A 22,660-nucleotide genomic window follows, 5' to 3' on the forward strand; every position below is an offset into this window, starting at 1 on the left:
CAAACCGGTTTCGGCAAATTTTGTGAATTCTTAACTTGCTAGTTAGATTTAGTGTTTCCCAAAGTGTGGTACGTGTACCTCCAGGGGCACGGGAAGAGTTTGGTGGGAGTACGCATTGCACCGGAGTTTGGTGGGGATATGCACTGCACCGTGCTTAGCTGCACCTAATTCTACGTTCTCATGAGTACGAGGGGTACTCAGCGTTACAAAAATTATAGAAGGGGTCCACATATGTCAAAAGTTTGGGAAACACTGGGTTAGAACATCACAATATGAGCAAAATCTGGCTGATTTTTGGAAAATCCTGCCTCATTTGCACTTATCTGCCTCTCCATTCACCATATCCGTAGTGGATGGCCCCACCTCACCTGTGGGGGTTTGGGAGCTACATCCGAGTCCCAGGGGAGAAGCTGAGGAGAGCCAGGGCCAGCCTGACCCTTCTCATTGGTGGCAGGTGTTTTCTGCTGTGTGATGGAATAGCAGGAAGCCTTCATCACCATCAATGCCCTTATCAGGCTTTTTACACACCACGTCAGGACAAGTAATTCGATAGAACATGGATAACAAACCTGGAAATTCTAAGAGGAATAGTGGTCAGAACTCAATCATGTTGCCCTGTTGATAAGGCTCAATGGTTGAATGTTGAACATGAACCATGAGGTGATTGGTTCCATTCCCCGTCAGGGCACATGCCCACATTTCAGGCTCAGTCCCCAATGGGGGCGTATAAGAGGCAGCTGATCAGTGTCTCTCTCATTGATATCTTTCTCTCTCTCTCTCTCTCTCTCTCTCTCTCTCTCTCTCTCTCTCTCTCCCTCCCTCTCTCTCTCTAAAATCAATAAAAACATGTATATATTTTAAAAAGAACTCAGTCATTTTTTTAAAAAAATTTTTATTGATTTTCCACATAGAGGAAGGGAGAGGGATAGAGAGCTAGAAATGTCGATGAGAGAGAAACATCGACCAGCTGCCTCCTACACACCCCCCACCGGGGATGTGCCCGCAACCAACGTACATGCCCTTGACCGGAATAGAACCTGAGATCCTTCAGTCCACAGACCGATGCTCTATCCACTGAGCCAAACTGGTTTCGGCTGAACTCAGTCATTTTAATGCTACTTTTCATTGTTTTTGTCTTTTCCTAGGTCCTTCACGTAACCGGGACCCAGCAACTAGAGGTAGAAGCAAGAGCAGAGATCGATTCTTTCATGGCAGTCAGGAATTCCTCCCATCTGCCCCAGCTTCAGACGGGAGACCCGGCACACCGGGTGCGGGTCCGACAGGCCGCAGGTCTCCCCCGGAGGATGTGCCTGTCGAGGACCTCACCTGCAAGTTCAAGCATTTGGAAAGCCAAGATGGCCCTCCGCCTTCCTCGGCCCCACCCAAGGCCACCGATCTGGGAGGAAGCGAGCCAGCGAGAGGAACCCAAAGGTTTTCAGAGAATGGCAGCCCAGAGGGCCTCTTCTGTGGCAGTACCGCCCAGCGTTTCCCATTTTCTGATAATCATTCGGATGGAACGGCCACAGATGTCACGTCTACGAGACCAGTGACTTACAACACCACAACCAATAGACAGAGAGAAAATTCAATACCGAGGAGTCAGGAAATCAGAACCACTCACCTTCCTTTTGACCCAGTCATTGTAGATGACAGTGAACACAGAGAGCAGGTATTTTGTGCCAGTAAAGCTGTCCACTACACAACAAATGGCTCCACTAAAGTTACATATGGATCTGCTGATGTCCCTGATTTTGACTTAACATCGGCCGTCAGAGCCAGAGCAGATAAAGATGTGTTACGCTCCACAAGTCAGAATCTGAGACCCCAGGCCCTGCACACGCTGGGGGAGACCAGTGCCTTCACATCAGGGAGCACTCTGCACAGGCCACCGCCTTTGACTCCAAATGGCCCGACTAAAGTTACCCTTGACGCTACTGATGTCCTTGATTTTGACTTCACATCAGCCATCAGAGGCGATACAGATGTGTTCCGCTCCACAAGTCAGAATCTGAGGCCCCAGGCCCTGCACACCCTGGGGGAGACCACTGCCCACACATCACCAAGCACTGTGCCCAAGGTACCACCTTTGACACCGTCCTCAAACAACAGAGCTACAGCCTCGGAGGCCCAAGGTCAGAACTCTGCTCAAATGCCCGTCACCTCTGCCAGTGAGCTTGCCAGGAAGACCCTGGGCTACACGCTGAGTAAGTCACTGAAGGACCAAAGGGGACCCCCCGTGTCATGTCTGCAGCGGAGCCGCTGTGGCTGGCAGTTTCACTTAGGATGTTCCCCAGCAGTTATGTTTTAGAGGGTTTGAGTTAAGGGGTGTTCCTGGTTAAGGAGACTGACTTAGAAGATGGAAGGACCTACCTGGAGAAGAGTATGGAATAAACTGCTTACATACATTGAGAACAGGAATGGTTTGACCATGGTTTAAGAAGTCAACATCACTGTCATGTGACCCTAATATTCACGCTTGTTTTTATAGAGGGCTTGTTACGAGCATCAACCAGGAATTTTCTTGACCATGGCCCAGTTTCAGATATTCTCTCCCCCATTGTGAGATCAGGGGCCTTGACTTTTTGGTTTAAAATTAAGATCAGCATATATCACCCTCTTCTGTTTTACAGATTCTGTATCTGACGTCGCAAATACCATGGATGATCCTGGTTTAGAGGAAATTTGTCTTGACCATCTGTATAAGGGTTGTCGAAATAGTGAGTAACTTATAGTCTTTCTAGAAGTAGAAACTATTCGTAGTGGTATGGCTAACATTTACTAAGCATTCACTACTTGTGAGGCATAAGGCTAAGAACATTACATGCATCTTCTTTAAACTTTACACCAACCCTAGAAATAGGTTCTGTTGCTAACCCATTTTACAGATAGGGAACCCGGAGGCATGCAGATGTTACTGCTTTACATATACAAGTAGCCAGGTTGGGTTTTGACCCTAACCTGCCCAGCCTGCCTGTGTTCTTCACCAATGCATGCTATTATACTTTCTTCTTTCACAATTCAGTTTTAGGTGAAATTTTATGCTCAATCAGGGACCCATCTTTTCATGTACTAAAAACAAGCAAACAACAAATTCATAAAACAAAGGAATTCTAGCAGACACCCTTTTCAAAGTTCATTTCATTTAGCATTAGAGGCCTGGTGCACAAAATTTGTGCATAGCAGGGTCCCTACACCTGGCCTGCTATCAGGGCCAATCAGAGCCTTCTGGCTGCCAGCCTGGGCCTTCCTTCCCCAGCTGCCGCTGCAGGCTGGTGGCTGGGGCCTTCCTTCACTCCGTGCCGCCCCCTGGTGGTCAATGTACATCATCCTGAACAATCAAACTCCCTCCCAGTGGAACTCCTGAGGGGACACTTTGCATATTAGCCTTTTATATATTATATTGATTGTCCCTCTTGTGGCCATGCATACTAAGACACCTGTGCTCCACAGGCCCAGTCATCTGTTGGTCATTCCAGCTGAAGAGCCGTTCCTGATCCCTGTCCCCTCCCACCAGGCATCCAATAGAAATTATTCCTATGGGACTGCTCAGGACAAATTCCTGTCCTCTCACCTTTAAGTCTCTTTTTCCCCTTCCTGCCTGTGTCCCAGGCTTTGGACATCATGTCTGATTTTGTTTGCTTGAGGATTCTTCCCTGTGCTCTCTAAATCAAAAGTCTTTAACTTAAATTTTTCTTTTTCTTTTTGTCATACAACACATATATCATAGATTTAAAAAATATTTTTTAAAATATATTTTATTGATTTTTTTACAGAGAGGAAGAGAGAGGAATAGAGAGTTAGAAACATCGATGAGAAAGAAACATTGATCAGCTGCCTCCTGCACACCCCCCACTGGGGATGTGCCCGCAACCAAGGTACATGCCCTTGACCGGAATCGAACCTGGGACCCTTCAGTCAGCAGGCCGACACTCTATCCACTGAGCCAAACTGGTTAGGGGTTAAAAAATATTTTTATTGATTTCAGAAAGGAAGGAGGAGGGAGAGAGAGATTCAAAGGGTAAATTGTACATTTACGAGAACCTCGGATCTTCATGTGGGTAAAGAGACTTCTTGGGGTGTGGAGAATAGTTGTTTTCTGATGAGTCTCCGTGGGTGATGAAGGAACTTGGAAATACGGTGATGATGAGGCAGCACAGGCAGCAGCCATCATGAGCAGAGGTGGAGCCAGGCAGCATGTGGTCCTGACTGCGTGGGAAAGGCGGGCCTTGATGGGAGCGTCGGCAGAGGCCTCGGTTGAATTGGTTGCCGTCCCCCTCAGCCCTCCTCTCTGTCTTTGCAGGAGGGTGCGACAAGGTTCACTTCCACCTGCCCTACCGCTGGCAGGTGATGAATGAGAACACCTGGGTGGACCTCCAGCCCATGGAGAACATTGAGAAGGCCTATTGTGACCCCCACATCTGCAGGTAGGTTGGTGGTGGCTGGACTCCGGCTTGTGAGATTCACAATATCATCAAAGGAAAGCATAGTGTTAGGCTTAGGAGATGAAGACACAATTTTCCTTCTGAATCCCGTTCAAGTTTTAGATACCAACAGCCAACGCCTGCTGAGTTAATGGGCGGGTTGGGGGGGGGGAGGTGGGTTGAAGTCACGCAGGGCCTGGATAATCCTAGGGATTCTGAGAATATTTGCTGACACACGCAAAGTGAACAGTGACCCGATTTATTAGCTTAGTTAATATTTGTCATTGTGTCGTGCAAGTAAACACCATGCAAAGGCCAGTTTGTATTATTTCTACCAGCTTATGAAAGAACTATAAGAAGTACTAACTGATTACCTCAAGAGAGCCTTTGGCTTAATTTCACAGTTTTAGAATATGATTTGAGCAATTTCATATAGTTCCAGTGAAGGATTTTGTTGTAAACGTTAGCATTTTATAACTTCCTTTTTGTTTGTCGTTTTCTTTCTCTTAGACCCTGATATCTCTGATTCTGTCAGGCCTGAAATAGGTGATACAACATATGACCATATTTATAAAATGGATTCTAGTTTATTTATTTATTTTTAAATATATTTTATTGATTTTTTACAGAGAGGAATAGAGAGTTAGAAACATCGATGAGAGAGAATCATCGATCAGCTGCCTCTTGCACCCCCCTCCACTGGGGATGTGCCCAAAACCAAGGTACATACCCTTGACCGGAATTGAACCCGGGACATTTCAGTCTGTAGGCCGACGCTCTACCCACTGAGCCAAACCGGTTTCGGCAAGATGCATCCTAGTTTAATAAGGAAATTCTTTTGAAGGAAAAAAAATCTCATTTCACCATCTGCAAGTTTAGTGAATTTTTGGTGGCGATTCTATTGCTGCATTTGGCCACTAGGGGGTGGCACCAGCTATTTTCTTGTTTGTAGGTGAATTTCGCCCCCTCCCCCAGATAAATTTGAAATAGGGTTTCTTTAGTACTATTTACTTTTGGGCCTTTTACTTTTAGTACTATTTACTTTTATTGTTATTATTTTTTGAAGGGGGTTGGTATGGCAGCATTGCTGCCCTTTAACCGCTAGAAGTCAGTTGTGATAACCAAGATGTCTGTAGACATTGCCAGATGTCCCCCCTGGGGACAACCATTGATCAAGGAGGTGCTTCTTGGATCAGTAATTCTCAAGCATTTTGGTCTCAGGACCCAACCCTTCTACAGACTTAAAATGTATTGGGGATCCCAAAGAGCTTCTGATTATATGTATTATAGCTATCCACATTTATCATAGTAAAAAATCAAAACCGAGACAAAGTATTGATTCATTTAAAAGTAAATTCATTACATGTTAATATAAATAACATTTCATATAACTATATAATTATACAGTTATGTGCACATAACGCTACCTATGGATACGTGTAACTAAAAATAACCGTTTTCCAAAACAAAAATTCATTGAGAAGAATGGCATTGTTTTATATTTTTTGAAATCACACATGATGTGGCCTCTTGAAAATTCTACTGTGCACCTGTGAGAATACATAAATGAAAAAGGCAGGGAATGTCTTAATATTTTATGAAAATAACTTTGACCTTGCTGGCTTCTCAAAAAGGTCTTTTGATAAACAATTGAAAAAACTGACCTGTGAGTTTCTCACTCATTTTCTAACCCTGAGCCAGTGTTTTTTTTTGTGTGTGGGCACAGTCTTATTTGGGATAGTTTTTTGAGGAAAGAATGGATTTTGTGATACCATTGAATATGTGGGGTAGGCAAGTGACATTACCTATCTGTGTTTTAGCTGTTTTCTTTTATGTGTTAAGACTGGCAGATGTATAAAGAAAATCCGAGGACCCCTTTCAGCTCTAAAATAAGAATTCTGTGCTTTTGTTCGGAAAAATGGGATTGAAGCATTTTGATTAACTTTAAGCTTTCCTCCCCCCATCAGCATTCCTTTCGGAAATTTACAAATCAATTTCCAGAAAATGACTTGTGGTTTAAAACCCATCCGACGTATCTCCACACCTTCGTCTGTCAGACTGCCTGATAATACTGTCTTCGCCACAAAATGGGTTTGGTATTGGAAGAGTGGATCTCACAGATGGGTTCCGTACGGGGAGAAGGTGAGTCCCGTTCCTCCCCTGGATGTGCGTGTTCAAACTTGCCAACTCTAGGGGAAAAGCATGACTAACATGTTTGACGCCTCCATGGTCACCCATGGAGAGGGGATGTGGAGGAAGTGGTGCTTCTTACAGTATACACAACTGTACTGGCATTGTTTTCACAGGCATGTACTGTGATTGCAATTATAACCAGAGACATATTATCCCCTCTATCCCCACTGTCAGGGCCTGGGGTGGGACCTTGAGAGGGGACCATGTATTAGTGCAGTGGTCCGCAAACTGCAGCTGGTGAGCCACATGCCACTCTGACTGCTGAGTTTGCTGACCACTGGGATAGGGGCTTCATCACAAGGAACAACAATAGCCCGTAATTATTGGAATTGAGAGTCTAGGTCAGTGGTCGGCACACTCAATAGTCAACAGAGCAGCAAACCTCAGCCTGCACGCTGCATGTGGCTCGCGAGCCGCAGTTTGCCGGCCACTGTATTAGTGCATAGCTGTACAGATCACGGCTTCCAAGCCAGAAAACAGGGAGAGTGGAGAATCAGCAGGCTGACACACAGAGGGTCTCTAGGGCTCCCAGTCTGAATTCAGAGGAACTAGAAAGGCAGGACCTGGAGCGTTTGAGGCGCACCCACACGGGGACATGCTAATTGGGGTACACCTTTAGATAAGCAGAGCTTCTCTCTGGTGTGTGGGGAGCCGGCACAGCCATGGCATACTCAGCCCCAGGGCACCTCGTGTGCCACGCCAGCTCAGCTAGGTTCAGTGACCCTGAGAGGAGGCGGTGAAGGATTGAGAAAAGACAGACAAGAGAATGAAAGCTGGGTCTCAGTGGGATGCTGCCTCTCTGGTGGAGAGACAGCAACATGGACTACAAGCCATATCTTTATTTTATAGTAGATGCCACGAGGTGTGATCAAGATGTTTACAACATTCTTGTGAGTTTTGATCCTACTCAATTACATGCACCTGATCAAGCTTTGTTTACTTGCAGCCTATATCACTTAGGCACGTGGGGCCACGTGTTTGGACCATAGGTTCAAGCTTACAACTACAGCTGTTGGCTATAATTGTGCTGAGAGGGCTCTGCCCTCCACGCTGGGACTTGCACGTGGCCACGAGAGGACTGTGTCCTCTCATCAGTCCGAGGCTTGAACCTGTGCACACACTGTAGTTGCTCTCCACACTGGTGTCCCTCTTTTTGATTCATAGGATTAGAAAGAGAGGAAGAGAGCCTGGCTGACATAGCTCAGTGGTTGAGCATCGACCTATGAACCAGGAGGTCATGGTTTAATTCCCAGTCAGGGCACATGTCCAGGTTGTGGGATTGTGGGTTCGATTCCCAGTGTGGGGCGTGCGGAAGGCAGCCGATCAATGATTCTCTCTCATCATCGATGTTTCTGTCTCTCTCTCTCCCTCTCCTTTCCTCTCTGAAATCAATAAAAATCTTATTTTTAGAGAAAGAGAGAGAGGGAGCACACTGAAGCAGCCAATGAAAGCTGCCCCCTGCATGCCCCACACAGGGGATTGAGCCTGCAAACTCAGGCATGTGCCCTTGACCGGAATTGAACCTGGGACCCTTCAGTCCACAGGCCAAAACTCTATCTACTGATCCAAACCCATTAGGGCTGCAATAATCTTTTTACACCTTCCATAAAAGTATGACCCAAGTGTACCAAGCAACTCAGACCCAACGTATGGACATTCTGTCTGCCCTGCTAACAGAACCCAGCACTCTTATCATGAAGGAGACCCTGGTGGCTCTAAAAGCCCAGCACATGAGAAAGCAGGTAAAGCTCCAGTGGGTACACTTGGGTGCACTACTGTCCAAATGTAAATGACCCACCGCTCCTCCTCTGTATTTGCTTACCTGAACCGGAGTAAGCAAATACAATGGACTAAGTCTCTAGTTAGTCCACAACACGTGAATTTGCCACTGACAGAGGCTACAATGAAAGGGACTAGAAATAACCCTGAAATATAAAGACAAATTCTCAGGCCTCAAGACATTTATGAAGGGCCTGAAATCAGAATGGTGGGTAAAGGGAAGTATATCGACTTGAGCAAGGAGGCAGGCCAGGCCACCGTTCCACTGTCCTTGGCAGGGGTGGCAGCCTGTTGGAAGCTGCTCATTACCTTCACTAGCAGAGAGGTGTGGACAAGGAGTCCGCAAGGCTGGTCAACCTTGAGGCTCTGGCAAGGGTCAGAGCCCTACACCCACTGTCTGGTGGAGACAAAGGGGGCTGAACCAACCTCCACCTTTTAGTCTTATGTAAATCCTTGCTGATGGGCTATCATCGAGCTATTCCTGGAATTGCCTGCCTAAGGGCTGTGGGTGTACCCCAGACCTGAATGAAAAGGATAGCAAGGCCTGAGCAAAGAGAAGTCCTCTCTTGGATTTCCGACTGCCCCCAATTCCCAAATTAATATTTTCTTGTCTTATTTCAGCCTCTCTCTCCCTCTTCCTTCCTCTCTGAAATCAATAAAAAATATACTTAATAAAAGATTTTTGCAAAGAGCTGTATTTTTACGGCATCCACCAAGTGTAGTTCCTACAGGGTAGACTGTTCCCTCCCTGTCCTTGGTTGGAGAAAACCATAAAAGGGGGGAGCTTTGCCGAAACCAGTTTGGCTCAGCGGTAGAGCGTCGGTCTGTGGACTGAAGGGTCCCAGGTTCGATTCCGGTCAAGGGCATGTACCTTGGTTGTGGGCACATCCCCGGTGGGGGGTGTGCAGGAGGCAGCTGGTCGATGTTTCTCTCTAATCGACGTTTCTAGCTCTCTATCTCTCTCCCTTCCTCTCTGTAAAAAATCAATAAAATATATATATATATATATATATATATATATATATATATATATATATATTTTTTTTTTTTTTTTTTTTTTTTTTTTTTTTAAAGGGGGGATCTTTATGATCTGGTCTAGGAGGCAAGACAGTTCCTCTTTAAATCCCAGGGTTAAAATAAAATTACGGAAGATACAGTGGTAGAGATTATTTAAAAGCCGACCATTAAGTCTTTTTTTTTTTTTTTTTTTTTAATTAGGGAGACAATCAGCAGATTTCGAGCATCGATTCCTCATACCTGGAGTCTGTCTTCCTCTGCACTCCGAGGGGCATTGTGCCATTTCATGCAGGTTCTGAGATCTTCGAGCTGAGTTTCCAAGGTAAGAGTCTGCGTTTTGCAGTGGTGCCCGTCAGTGGAATGGGCCTGAGTGGACCTGCAGGGTGGGAGCCGAGAGGATGTGGGTTCAGGGTTCTTTTAGCAGGACCAGCAGTGTGGGGGGGCTTGGAAGCCAGTGGCCCTCAGAAGACCCATGCTCTAGTCTTGGCCCTTGACCGGAATCAAACCTGGGACCTTTCAGTCTGCAGGCCCACGCTCTATCCACTGAGCCAAACCGGTTTCAGCCAAATGCATGCACCTTCTATCCTCATCAAGCTAGAGCACTGTCTCAACCATCCAAAAAGTTTCCTCATGCCTTTTTGCCATGAACCTCCCCCTGCCTCCAGCTGCTTTGCTTTCTGACACTATCAATTTGTTTGATCTATTCTGGAACTTCATATCAAGAGAATCTTTTAGCGTGTGCTCTGTCTACAGATGGCTTCTTTCACTCACAATAATGTCTTTCAGATTTAGCTATATTGTTGCAGGTATAGTAGTTCTTCCCTTTTCATTGCTGGGTAATATTCCATTGTCAGGATCTATCATGGTGTGTTTATCCATTCACCTCTTGATGTGTATTTGGGTGGCTACTGGGAACATTCAACCGCAAGTCTTCGTGTAGATACAGGATGTCATTTCTCTTGGGTAAATACCAAGGAGTGGGATTGCTGTATCACATGGACAGGGCATGTTTATAAGAAAAGGAAATCATTGCAGCAATCTACAAGCATTTCCTCTTCAATGCAATCACTCTGGTTAAAGCTTGGATCTAGGTCTATGACATGCATGACATTTCACACTTTATATAGGAAAAAAGACCTTCAAAATATATACAATAATTACGTCATGTAATGATGTGTCATCATTAATGCCTGGTTTAGGGCAGCTTACATGGATGATGTCTTATTATCTGGCTATCCTTGCTCTCTTCTTTACCACCTGACTTTGATTTATTGCTAAGATTAGATTCATTGCCAAATGCTACTCACCTCTTTGTTTTCTGGGTCTTATAAAAAAGGGCAAGTGAAGTTTACAAGTTTTTATCATGAGCAGTTTCCATCCAAAAGGCTTTTCCCTTATTTATACATATACTGGTTAGATATGACTATTTGCTGTTTGACTAGCCTCTGAAAAATAACAATAAATCATTTTCTAGGACTAACCCTTCATTTTAAAAAAATATATATTTTATTGATTTTGTACAGAGAGGAAGGGAGAGAGATAGAAAGCTAGAAACATCGATGAGAGAGAGTCATCGATCAGCTGCCTCTTGCACCCCCCCCCACTGGGGATGTGTCCGCAACCAAGGCACATGCCCTTGACCGGAATCGAACCCGGGTCCCTTCAGTCCCGAAGCCAACGCTCTATCCATTGAGCCAAACCAGTCTCTGCCTAACCCTTCATTCTTGTTGGCTTTCTTTTTTCTGTCTAAAGGGATGATGCAGACAAACATAGCTTCCAAGACCCAAAAGGATGTCGTCAGAAGACCAACGTTCGTGTCTGCCCGGGAAGTGGCGCAGCTGAAAAGTGGGCCAGAGTAAGTGTTCTGAGGCAGTGCTTGCTGGCAGATGTGTGAGGCGGTCCCACACGGATCCCACCGGCCCACTCGCATTGGGAACCCGTTTTCTTCCTTTCTAAGATATGTTTTTATTGGCTTTAGAGAGAGTGAGAGAGGGGAAGGGAGAAGGGTGGAGAGGTGGACACGACTGGGAATGAAACCGGTGACCTCTTGGTTCATGGATCGATGCTCCACCACTGAAGCCACACCGGCTGGGCTGGAGCCTGTTGTCCTGACGTTCCTGCTTGTATTTCACTGCTGCTCCTGTTCGCATTGCCTGTGAGGGAGGTGTTTTGAAGCTGCACCGTGTGATGGGAAGAAGACTAGTGTAGGAAATCTATCTCGTAACTTATAGGGTACTTTGGGCAAATCTCTTCACGACCCTGGGGCTCAGCTTCTGTCGTTGGGAATGGCTGGGTTCCTGGGGTGGGTGTGCCTAGAAAAGGATTAGAAGTGCCGAGTGCTGTTTGCTGTGGGTTCTTGTGTGTTTTTGCTGAGAGGATGTATAAAGGTGGGAGGCTGTGGAAGAAATGGAAAGAAGAAAGGGTTGAGGTAGCTGAGCAAGGGGATTTGGAGAAAGAAAAAATTGACATAGGGGATTTCTAAAGGGAATTTTGCTGAGGGGGATTCAGTGTAACTCCTCTGTGTGCTCATGAAACTCAGTAAAATCTACATTATGCATGAACATTTTTGGAGTTGGATTTTTTTTTTCGGAGTGATGTGTGATTACGTAAAAACAGATTTCAGGTCTGGCCGGTGTCCTCAGTGATTGAGAGTCGACCCATGAACCATGAGGTCTCTGTCAGATTCCCGGTCAGGGAACATACCTGGGTTGCTGGCTCAGTCCCCAATAGGGGGTGTGTGGGAGGCAGTTAATTCTCTCTCATCATGGATGTTTCTATCTCTCTCTCCCTCTCCCTTCCTCTCTGAAATCAATAAAAACATATTTAAAACAAGACAAAACAAAACGAACAAAGAAACCAGATTTCAAGGTGGGTGCAAAATCAAAGTATTCTAATTAGGTTCTTTTGGTGATACAGGAAGATATTTCGTGAGAGAGGGAATTAAAGAACAAACATGGTGTAATAAGGAAAACGTTTTACAAGAGTTCAAGGATGGGGAGGACTGAGCGCTGTCAGGGCCTCAGGAATGGGAGTCAGTTCTAATTCTGCTTTAAAACCTGAGCAGCCTGGGCTCACAGGTCCTTGGCTGTACGTGTACTTGTCACCAGGTTAACAGCCCTGATTTTTTTATTTTTATTTTTTAACTTTTCTTATTGATTTTTAGAGAGAGAGAGGAAGGGAGAGGGACAAAGAAAGAAACATCGATGTGAGAGCAGAACATCAATCGGCTGCCTCCTGCACTTCCCCTACCAGGGACTGAGCCTGCAGCTGGGCATGTGCCCTGACCGGGAATTGAACCTGCAGCCTTTCGGTGTATGGGGTGAAGCCCAGCAAACTGAACCACATCGGATTTCCTAGTGCCAGACCATTTCAGCCTCAGAATTTCAGTCTTCATATCCCTTTAGCTTTACTTTCTGCCACTATTGTCTAATTTTCTCTGAATTGCTTTTTCTTTTTTTGCTGAAATCGACTTAAAATTTTACTTTACAGTTTATACTTAATATCATTTTGTATTAGTTTCAGGTGTACAGCATAGTGGTTAGGTAATCATATACTTTACAAAGTCTTCCCCTTGATATTTCCAGTCCCCACCTGGCACCATACACAGTTATTACAATATTGACTATATTCTCTATGCTGTACTTTACATCCCTAGTGACTATTTCATAACTATCAATCTGTACTTCTTTTAAAAAAATGTTTTTATTGATTTCAGAGAGGAAGGGAGAGGGAGAGAGAGATAGAAACGTCAATGATGAGAGAGAATCATGGATCAGCTGCCTCCTGCACACCCCACACTGGGGATCGAGCCCGAAACCCAGGCATGTTCCCTGAGCGGGAATCAAACTGTGATCTCATGGTTCATAGGTCGATGCTCAACCACTGAGCCACACTGGCCAGGCCCAATCTATAACTCTTTATCCCTTCACCTTTTTCATCCAGCCCCCCAGCCCGCATCCCTTCTGGCCACCCTCCGTCTGCTCTCTGTGTCTACTATGAGTCTGTTTCCATTTTGTTCATTTATTTTGTTCTTTAGATTCCACATATAAGTGAAATCATATGGTATTTGTCTTTCCCTGACTGACTTTATTTCAGTTATCATAATACCCTCTATCAGTGTTTCCCAAACTTCTCTCATGATGAGAATCACCTGGTGGAGTTGTTAAAACACAGATTCCTGAATCCCAACTAAGAAGTGCTAAACTAGAATTTTTGAGAACATATAGGTAAAATTGCATACCTAACTTAGTGCTCTGTATATAAAATCTGTCTTAGAGCACTAGTTAAGTATACAATTTTACCTATATGTTCCCAAAAATTCTAGTTTAGCACTTCTTAGTTGGGATTCAGGAATCTGTGTTTTAACAACTCCACCAGGTGATTCTCATCATGAGAGAAGTTTGGGAAACACTGCTCTAGGTCCATGCTGTTACAAATGGGAAGATTTCAATTTTTTTCATTATGGAAAATGTCAAAGTTAAAGTAGAGAAAGTTGTACAATGTATTCCAGTGTGTCATTGGGGGGTTATGTGGAGAAGCCCAATTTCAATGAAGTGTCCATATTTTATCATTCTTGTTTCATCTATCTCAGTGTTTCCCAAACTTCTCTCATGATGAGAATCACCTGGTGGAGTTGTTAAACTACAGATTCCTGAATCCCAACTAAGAGGTGCTAAACTAGAATGTTTGGGGAGCATATAGGTAAAATTGTACAGAGCACTAAGTTAAGTATACAATTTTACCTATATGCTCCCAAACATTCTAGTTTAGCACCTCTTAGTTGGGATTCAGGAATCTGTAGTTTAACAACTCCACCAGGTGATTCTCATCATGAGAGAAGTTTGGGAAACACTGATCTATCTCCACCATCATCTTGCAGTTATTCTTTTGCTGAAATATTATCGTGTAAATTCCACCCATCCTATCATTTCCCTGTAAATACTTCAGGTGTGTCTGTTTTAAAAACATTACGTAATGCCATTAACCCATCTAACAAAATTGACAATGAGTCCTTAATATTATCTAATACCTATCTAGTTCATGTTCTTTTTCCCCCCCGTTGTCTCAAAAATGAGTTGATGAATTCCAGTTTGTTTCAAAACACTGTATGAATGCCCTAGCTGGTTGGTCTCAGTGGACAGAGCATCAGCCCAAGGACTGGAGGGTTCCAGGTTGGATTCCAGTGATTAGAGACATATCATGCCAAGGTGGTAAATATAAGGAAGGAAATGGCTGGTGCTTCACAAAAAGACATCAAAGTTCTAAAAGAAAAAGAGCACTTACACTGCAGCAGAAGAGGCAGAAAGAAGAATTGGAAAGGGAGCAGCAAAGAGAGGAGGAATTTAAAGAGAAAAGCAGTTAATTGCCAAACCAGCGAAGAGGACGTGAAAAGTTGAACGTGTGAGTGTGAGTGTGTGTCTGTGTGTGTGTGTGTGTGTGTGTGTGTGTGTGTGTATGTTCTTCCCTCGCCCTGTCCCACGTGCTTTGTGTTTGAGAAGACTTACGCGCAGACTGAAGTTGAGGTGGTGCCTGCTACCGTTGTATCCTGATTGGAAGTCCTCCCAGGAGTGCTGTCTCTAATGCTCATTTTAGCCATTTAAGTAGCTGCTTCTCCCCCCGGCCTCCCCCTTCAGTAAAGGACTAAATGTCACTTGGTTGGATGTTTATGAGTAATTGTTCGATTTCTGTTTTTTACTTCATTTTAAAATTCAGTATTTTGGCCCTGAATCATATATGAACTGGAAAATGGTTTGCTTTTTTTTTTTTTTTTTTAATAGTCTAGACTTTTAAGTGGCTAAAAATTAGTGTGAGTGTTTTAGCTTCTTTTTTTTTTTTTAATATATTTTATTGATTTTGTACAGAGAGGAAGGGAGAGAGACAGAGAGTCAGAAACATCGATGAGAGAGAGTCATCGATCAGCTGCCTCCTCCACACCCCCCACTGGGGACATGCCCGCAACCAAGGCACATGCCCCTGTCCGGAATCGAACCCGGGTCCCTTCAGTCCCCAAGCCGACGCTCTATCCATTGAGCCAAACCGGTTTCGGCGTGTTTTAGCTTCTTAATAACTGTGGAATTCAGTTTCAGCTTCTTATTTTATGAAACGACTTGCCTCTTTTGGAATACAGTGCTGGCTTTTGGCAAAAAAAAAAATAAATAAATAAAGGAATCCATGCTTTTGCACTTTAAGTTGAATGGGAAAATGGCATTTAATTCATTTACCAAAGTTGGAATCATTTCTGCATTTTTCAAAAAGCATGGTGGCTGGTACATCTGCATCAGAAACATGCAGGGATGTGTAGTCCAAATAAAAGTACAAGGAGAAGATTACCTGAGAAATCTTGGCTTAGTGGCTGACGTTAAGGACACAAGCACTCGGGCCCAGGGGACGGGGCAAGTGAATTCTCCCTCTCCCTCTTCGCAGCCATCGGCCGGCACCGGCACCGGCACCGGCACCGGCACCGACCCTGCCCGCGCCTGTGGCCTCGATGTTTCTTCCTCAGCAGAAGCCTCCCTCCCCGCCACCGAGTGGATATGAGGTACTTGGTGTTTACTTTTCGGGGGGGGGGGGGGGGCTGTGGGAAGGTGGGGAAAAGCGCTTTGCTGCACGTGTGTGTGTTCGTTTGAATGAAAGAGCGAATCGCTCCTGTGACCCTCTGAGGTGTAGAGGTGGGCGGCTCCGTGGTGACAGTGTCGCTTTCCCAGGGACGGCTGCCGTGTCCCGGGAGCCTTGTCTCCAGAGCCCTGCCACACAGGATCCCCCTGGGGCAGACCCTCTGGCAGCCCTGGCAGATCGATGCCAGTTCCCGACTTTACAGGCGAGGAAACCGGAACTCCGAGAGTGAAAGTGACTTGTCCCTTAGTTTAAGGTGACCAGACATCCCGCTTTTGGCGGCGCAGTCCTGATTTTTAACCATTTGTCCCACGTCCCTGGGCGATTTTAAAAAAGCCCAGGGACGCGGGACAAATGGTTAAAAATCGGGACACCTGGTCACCTTACCTTAGTTGGAGTTCCGAAGCTGGTTTCCAGGGGAGACACACACACACACACACACACACACACAGGGCCTCAGCACGTCCTCGGGTGTGGCTGGGGCTCGATGTCCTCGGTCGGTCATGCTCAAGCTCGGGGTGTGGGCTGCTTTGCTCGGGCTGCAAGGGTGCCCTCGATGGCCTTGAACTCTCCAGGTCACTGGACTAATGCAGGCACCTTGAGGGTCTCCCTTTACCTCTAAGCATAATGCTGTGTTAGCTGTGGGATCCCTTAACACGACCCGCATGGTTCAGGGCCCGCTCAGAGTCCGGTTTCTGGAGAAGGCCGCACACTAAAATGAAGAAATTCTGGAAAAGAGTTAATTTGGGAAAATGGGGCCAGGCAGGAGTCCACCTCTCGGGGAAGACTATTCCATTGCTCTGGCCTTTTATTTAGCTTCTGAGACAAAGACATCTCTTAGGCGAGAAATTACAACAACAGAAAATCAACAAGAATTTACATATGATCCACAAATTAAAGTTGCCTCAACTACCACTATCTTAACTAGACTGTGAGTTAATAGCTCCGACCATTCAGAGCCATCAAGGTTGGCCGCCTCTTTTTACATTTTACCACTAGTGACAATGTTAGGTTTCAGTTACCGGCAGTTAGCCATGTCATCCTGAAAGGCAGGCCCAGTGCCAACCAGGTAGTTCATCACTGGGAAAAGCTGCCAGGCAGGGGACCCTCCACCAGCTTATCCCACCTGCTGTCCGAGGCCTGGCAAGGGTTCTCAATGGCAGCGGGGGCCACCCCTGTGGCCATGGCATGCTTTCGGTGTGTCCTGTTTCGCATGTTTACATGTACACATATTTTTTTTTTTAGTTGTCAGAGATCAATAGCTATGGCCCCGAATACGCCCGAGTGAGTGAGTATTTTAAATCGACGATGAAACACGTCAAGATTGAAAAGATCAAGAAGCTCAAGAATCCACAGCTCTGGGATGCCTTTCAAAGGTTGGTGGCCACGTGACCAAGTTCCTTCACAAAGAGTCTGAAGGGATTAGCTGGGGCCTGACCTTTAAGATGCGTAGTCACTGGTTTCTCTTAGTCATCAGTCAGCAGTCTCTTGGATCTCTGGTTTTCCTTGCATACACTGGCAATTCCCTCTTTCAGTGTTAGTTTGGTAACCCAGTGATTTCACCAATTTTTTTTTCTAAAGCTGTTTTCTTAATGTAAGGAGCTCCATTCTGAACGCTGATGAAATGAAATTTTAAGGCCGTTAGACTCCAGCCGGCAGTTAGACTCTAGTTCAGCGGTGTGGGAGAGGAATGTTCTCAGTCTTAAGTGTCACATTTCCCGCTTTAGGAGAAAAATGGAGATGAAGGTCCAAGAAACAAACCTGTTTTGTGCCACACACCGCACCCTCGTGGATTCTATCTGTGCGAATAATTTTGACTGGATCTCGCAGGGGACTCTTGACATCACCTATGGAAAAGGTTAGTGCTGGAATAGAGAGGCCTGGCTCGCGGGCTGTGTGTTGCTTCTGTGACGAGGTTGTGTGATTATTTTGTGCCCAAGTTAGAGGGGGTAAGTTGACTTGGGCACTGATTGCGGCACCTTAGTCCTGCTCCTGTCTTCCGTTTTCGGAACAGAAAACTTCCCTTTTTTCCTGAAACACCTTAATTCTCCAAGACTCTCTGATCTCATACACACTTGAAGCTACACCACCTGCTGGCTACATTGTCCACCATTGTTGCTCAGTTCTGGCAGTGGCTCTTTCTGACCTTGTCCACCCCATAGAAGCCACATGAAGTAGCCTCCGTGGCCACGAAGAGGTGCCAACAAAAGATGGGAGCGGGAGGCCTCTCCATCTCAGGCCAGGCTGGGCCACCTGGGGACGGAAGTCACACAGGTCTGTCCTCACGTGAAGTCTTGTCAGCTCTTCCTGTGTGCTCCTAACCTCCTCCATGCAATTCTTAGAAACAAAACCAACAAAAAAACCAGGTCTCTCCTCTTCAAGGAACATGTAATAGTTTATCAGGGTTCAAAGTGGGCTCAGTTCATACAGCTAAGATTAAAATCATACCTGCCCACCTCAAAAAGGCAAGAAGCCAATTAGTCTGTCAACAAATATTGATTTTTTAATGTCTTTATTGATTTAGAGCACATGTGTCAAACACAAGGCCCGCGGGCCAAATCCAGCCCACCAGGCCTTGCAATGTGGCCCGCACCGCGCTGTCATCACTGCACTCCGCTGTCAGTTTATGACATTGTCAGTTTATGACTGTTCAGTAAACCATTTGGCCCGCGATTTAGGCTGGATTTTAGATTTTGGCCCCTTCTCTGATTGAGTTCGACACCCCTAATTTAGAGAGAGATGAAGGGAGAGGGAGAGAGAGAAACATCTATGTGAGAGAGAGACATCAGTCAACTGCCTCCCGCACGCCCCCTACTGGGATTTGAGCGTGCTACCTGGGCATATCCCCTGACGAGGAATCAAACCAGCAACCTTTCAGTGTCTGGGGCGATGCTCAAGCAACTGAAACACACCCTCCCCAACATCTAGCATATAGCAGGCACTCAAAAATATCATATTTTTGAGTGCCTGCTATATGCTAGATGTTGGGGACACAGTGGTAAACAAGTTAGACAAGCCCTTCCCTCCCCAGTTATTTATTTGTTTTTAAAATATATTTTATTGATTTTTACAGAGAAGAAGGGAGAGGGATAGAGAGATAGAAACATCAATGAGAGAGAAACATCGATTAGCTGCCTCCTGTACACCCCCTACTGGGGATGTGCCCCAAACCAAGGTACATACCCTTGACCGGAATTGAACCTGGGACCCTTCAGTCCATAGGCTGACGCTCTATCCACTGAGCTAAACCGGTTTCGGCCAACCTGACCCTTTTCAACTCAACCTAGAGAGGTTCTTGTCCCTTGTCTCATGCAGAGTGTTGTCTAGTTAACAAAGCTCATTTTTTTGCAGTGCATTTCTAGAGCCTATCTTGATCATCAGAAGCTGACTATGAGTCTCTCTTTTTCCTTATATATTCCTTCTAAAGATTCTAATTCTCTCTGAGGCAAAGAATGTGTCTGGATAAATAAAAAATGGTTAGGTATAAAAAAAAATGGCAAAAAAAAAACCCACATAAGAAATAAAAAACATAGCATAGTGTCTTGGACAGTATTTTCCCATTACATCAATTATACTGGTTGAATATTAAAATCTGAATAAAGGAGATTTTAGAAAATCAGCACACACACACACATGGGGAAGTCTGAGTATGACTTGTAGAACCAATCACATCTATATAGCTAGATAAAAAAAATAAGTAAATAAAAAATTTTTAAAAAAGATTTGAAAAGAGTGTTTATGGAGATGAGACCTGGTGGCAAAGGCTTGGGAGGCTGTAGATGGTCTAAGATTCCTAGGACTAAAGAAGGAAAAAGATCTTTACGAGCCATGTTAAAGGGATGGATTTTTTCCAGTGGTGTTAGGAAGGAGTGATAGGGTGACTCTGGCTGTGCTGTGAAAAAAGGATGAAATCAATCAATTAGGGCTTGGCTGGCATGGGTCAGTTGTTAGAGTGTTGGTCTGCACACTGGAGGGTCACAGGTTCGATTCCCAGTCAAGGACACATAACTGGCCTGCAGGTCGGATCCCCATACCCCGTCGGGGAGTGTGGGAGACAATCAATCAGTGTGTCTCTGTCACCTCTCCTCTCCCTCCCCCTCTTTCTTTCTCTCTCCCCTACCCTTCCCTTCCATTCTCTAGAATCAATATCCTCACATGCTAATTGACCATACCTTCGCAACACCCACCAGCCAATTAGGAGAGAGTATGCAAATTAATTCAACAAAGATTGTGGGTTAGTTTGCATATGCTGGTGCCCAGCGGCGGGGGTCAGGGTGGGATGCTTGTGTCATCATCATGGCGACAACCCAGGTGTTCCACACCCTCCCCCCCCCCCCCCCCCCCGCTGCTCAGGGCCTCTGGGTAGCGTGGGAAGGTGGAATGGCAGGCTCTGGCCAGAGGGAAGGCGGTGCCAGCAGCCAGGGGAAGGAAGGCCCATTCTTGGATGAATCTTTATGCATTGGGCCTCTAGTAAATAATATAAAAGGGGAGAAAAGCATGTGGCAATGATAAAAACAAAAATAGGAAAATTTTACTTGTCAGGAACTTGTTGATGGGCTGAGTATGGGAACCTCAGTGATGATCAGAGGGTGTTTTAGAGTTGAGGATGAGGAACAACTGTCTTTGAAAAGCTCTGCCAGGGTTAATGGCTTGCTTATTCTGTACTCTTCCTGTCACATTTTCACGACCTTACCATCCGTAGTAAATGACCTTTGTCCCTTACAATATCAAATGGCCTTTGCTGGGAGATCTTTGGTTCATCAGTTATAAATCAGCTCACCCTGCATGGATTGCATCATGTGATGTCGCCACATGGTCATTGCACCCAGTGGCTCTCACCATCGCAGGGAGCCCTGCACACTAGCACATGTTTCTGTTATTCCAGAAGGATTATGCACTGATTTCAAGTGTACTTGTATAATAGACATTTTTTAAATACAAAGAAAAGCTTGTAAGTATCAGTAAGGTATTGTTGACATATACTTAGTGACTTTTTTCAACCTCTTTCATGTCATGGCACACATAAATTAATTGCTAGAATTCTTTGGCACACCAAAAAAAAAAAAAAAAAAAAAAGGCATAATTTTAATTCATCCACACCAGACAGCTATGGTTGTATTGGCTGCTGTTGTTTTTTTATTTAACAATCTAAGGGGGGAAAGGCCAGTGCCCCTGACTAAATAGTTAGGTATTGAATGTTTAAAAAAAATCTTGCAGCATACTGGTTGAAAATGGCTAACTTAGCCAATGCATGTCATCTAATTATGTGTAAATAATCTTATAAACGACATACTTTCTTTTAAAATAATTCTTAACCTTTTTTATTATTATTATTTGTAGGAAGTTACTTTACAAAAGATGCCATTACTGCCCATAAAAGCTGCCCGTTTGATCCCAAAAATATCGTTATGTTTTTGGCCCGAGTCCTGGTTGGAAGTACGATCGAAGGAAAGAGGAGCTACGCCAGCCCTCCGCCGCGGTATGACAGCTGCGTGGATTCCAGGCTGAATCCTTCCATTTTTGTCATCTTTAAGAAAAATCAGATTTACCCAGAATATCTGATTGAATACGCCGAAACAGATAAAGCCTGCGTGGTTAGTTAGAAACGATGCGTGCACCGTCCTAAAGGATGCCACAGCCATTCCCTCCACCCACTTATAAAACCGGATTGCCCCACAGAACCGTTCAACTTTTTTACATTTTCTCGCATACGTATCAAATGCCTTAGGTCAGTGGTTCCCAAACTTTGCTGCACATGTGAATCACCTGGAAACAAACAAACAAACAAAAACAAACAAAAAATACCCCAATGTCCAGAATGCATCCCATTCCAACGAAATCACCGTTTCTGCTGGTGAGAGCCAGGCAGCAGCGGTGTGTGTCGTAAACTTTGGGAACCACTGCCTTAGACGTAACCGGTAAAGAACGGTCTCGAATGCTTCTGTGATTGCAGCAACTGCCTTCTCTCCCAACTGCTCTTACCGTAGACTGTACGGCATGGTTTTGTTTTTGTTAAATTGAAAACAACAACAACAACAAACAACTTAATTTGGGAACTTGGAGAGAAATCTAAAAAGGCCTGTGGAAATAAGCACATAAGACACTATACAGCCTTGAATAATGATTGTGAAAAGTTGGGGGAAAGGAATACTTAGGGATATGTGGGGGGTGGGGGGGTGGGGCAATCTAAGTGCCGTTACAAACACAACCGCAGGCCTGTACCACTGCAGCGAAGCTAATTTGGGGCATACATCTCGTTATCTCTGCATTTATTTATAGATATATCCAGGTCAACTCTGGAGTTGATAAAAAAGGAGTTGCCAAATGTGGCTCAGAGAGAAGCACCAACTCGATTTAATGAGCTCTTGATATAATTATGTCAAAGTAGACACTTATGTTCTAATCAACATGGTTCGAGAGAAGGCTGTTCTCGAGTGGGACTTCCAGGAGGTGTGTGTGTGTGCTGGGAGTGCTGAGGTGCAGCAGCCAGAGTCACACGGGCAGGACTGGTAAACCGGAGGCTCCTATAGTCGTTCGAGCTGGCAGGAGAGGCTCACCCAGGAGTGAGGAGCAGGGCCCTCCTGTGGAAGGATGGGCCCCTAAGGAGACAAAGTTTGTTTCCTGGTGAGCACAGAATC

At 45.2% G+C, this 22,660-nt stretch overlaps 1 protein-coding gene across 1 annotated transcript in view; it reads left to right on the top strand.

Moving 5' to 3' along the window:
• ZC3HAV1 (zinc finger CCCH-type containing, antiviral 1) overlaps positions 1 to 22,170 on the top strand; it is a 50,895-nt gene extending 28,725 nt beyond the window's left edge. The window contains exons 4-13 of the mRNA XM_084896743.1: positions 1,146 to 2,204; positions 2,631 to 2,717; positions 4,301 to 4,424; positions 6,389 to 6,563; positions 9,612 to 9,732; positions 11,163 to 11,265; positions 15,834 to 15,948; positions 17,268 to 17,398; positions 17,750 to 17,880; positions 21,363 to 22,170. Coding sequence (XP_084752869.1) covers positions 1,146 to 2,204; positions 2,631 to 2,717; positions 4,301 to 4,424; positions 6,389 to 6,563; positions 9,612 to 9,732; positions 11,163 to 11,265; positions 15,834 to 15,948; positions 17,268 to 17,398; positions 17,750 to 17,880; positions 21,363 to 21,625 — 2,309 coding nt within the window. The 3' untranslated portion in view covers positions 21,626 to 22,170. The remainder of the gene's footprint in view (positions 1 to 1,145; positions 2,205 to 2,630; positions 2,718 to 4,300; positions 4,425 to 6,388; positions 6,564 to 9,611; positions 9,733 to 11,162; positions 11,266 to 15,833; positions 15,949 to 17,267; positions 17,399 to 17,749; positions 17,881 to 21,362) is intronic.
• Positions 22,171 to 22,660: the final 490 nt, after the last annotated feature.

This window comes from Pipistrellus hanaki, assembly GCF_964339955.1.
Source record: "Pipistrellus hanaki genome assembly, chromosome: 10".
Taxonomy (NCBI): Eukaryota; Metazoa; Chordata; class Mammalia; order Chiroptera; family Vespertilionidae; genus Pipistrellus; species Pipistrellus hanaki.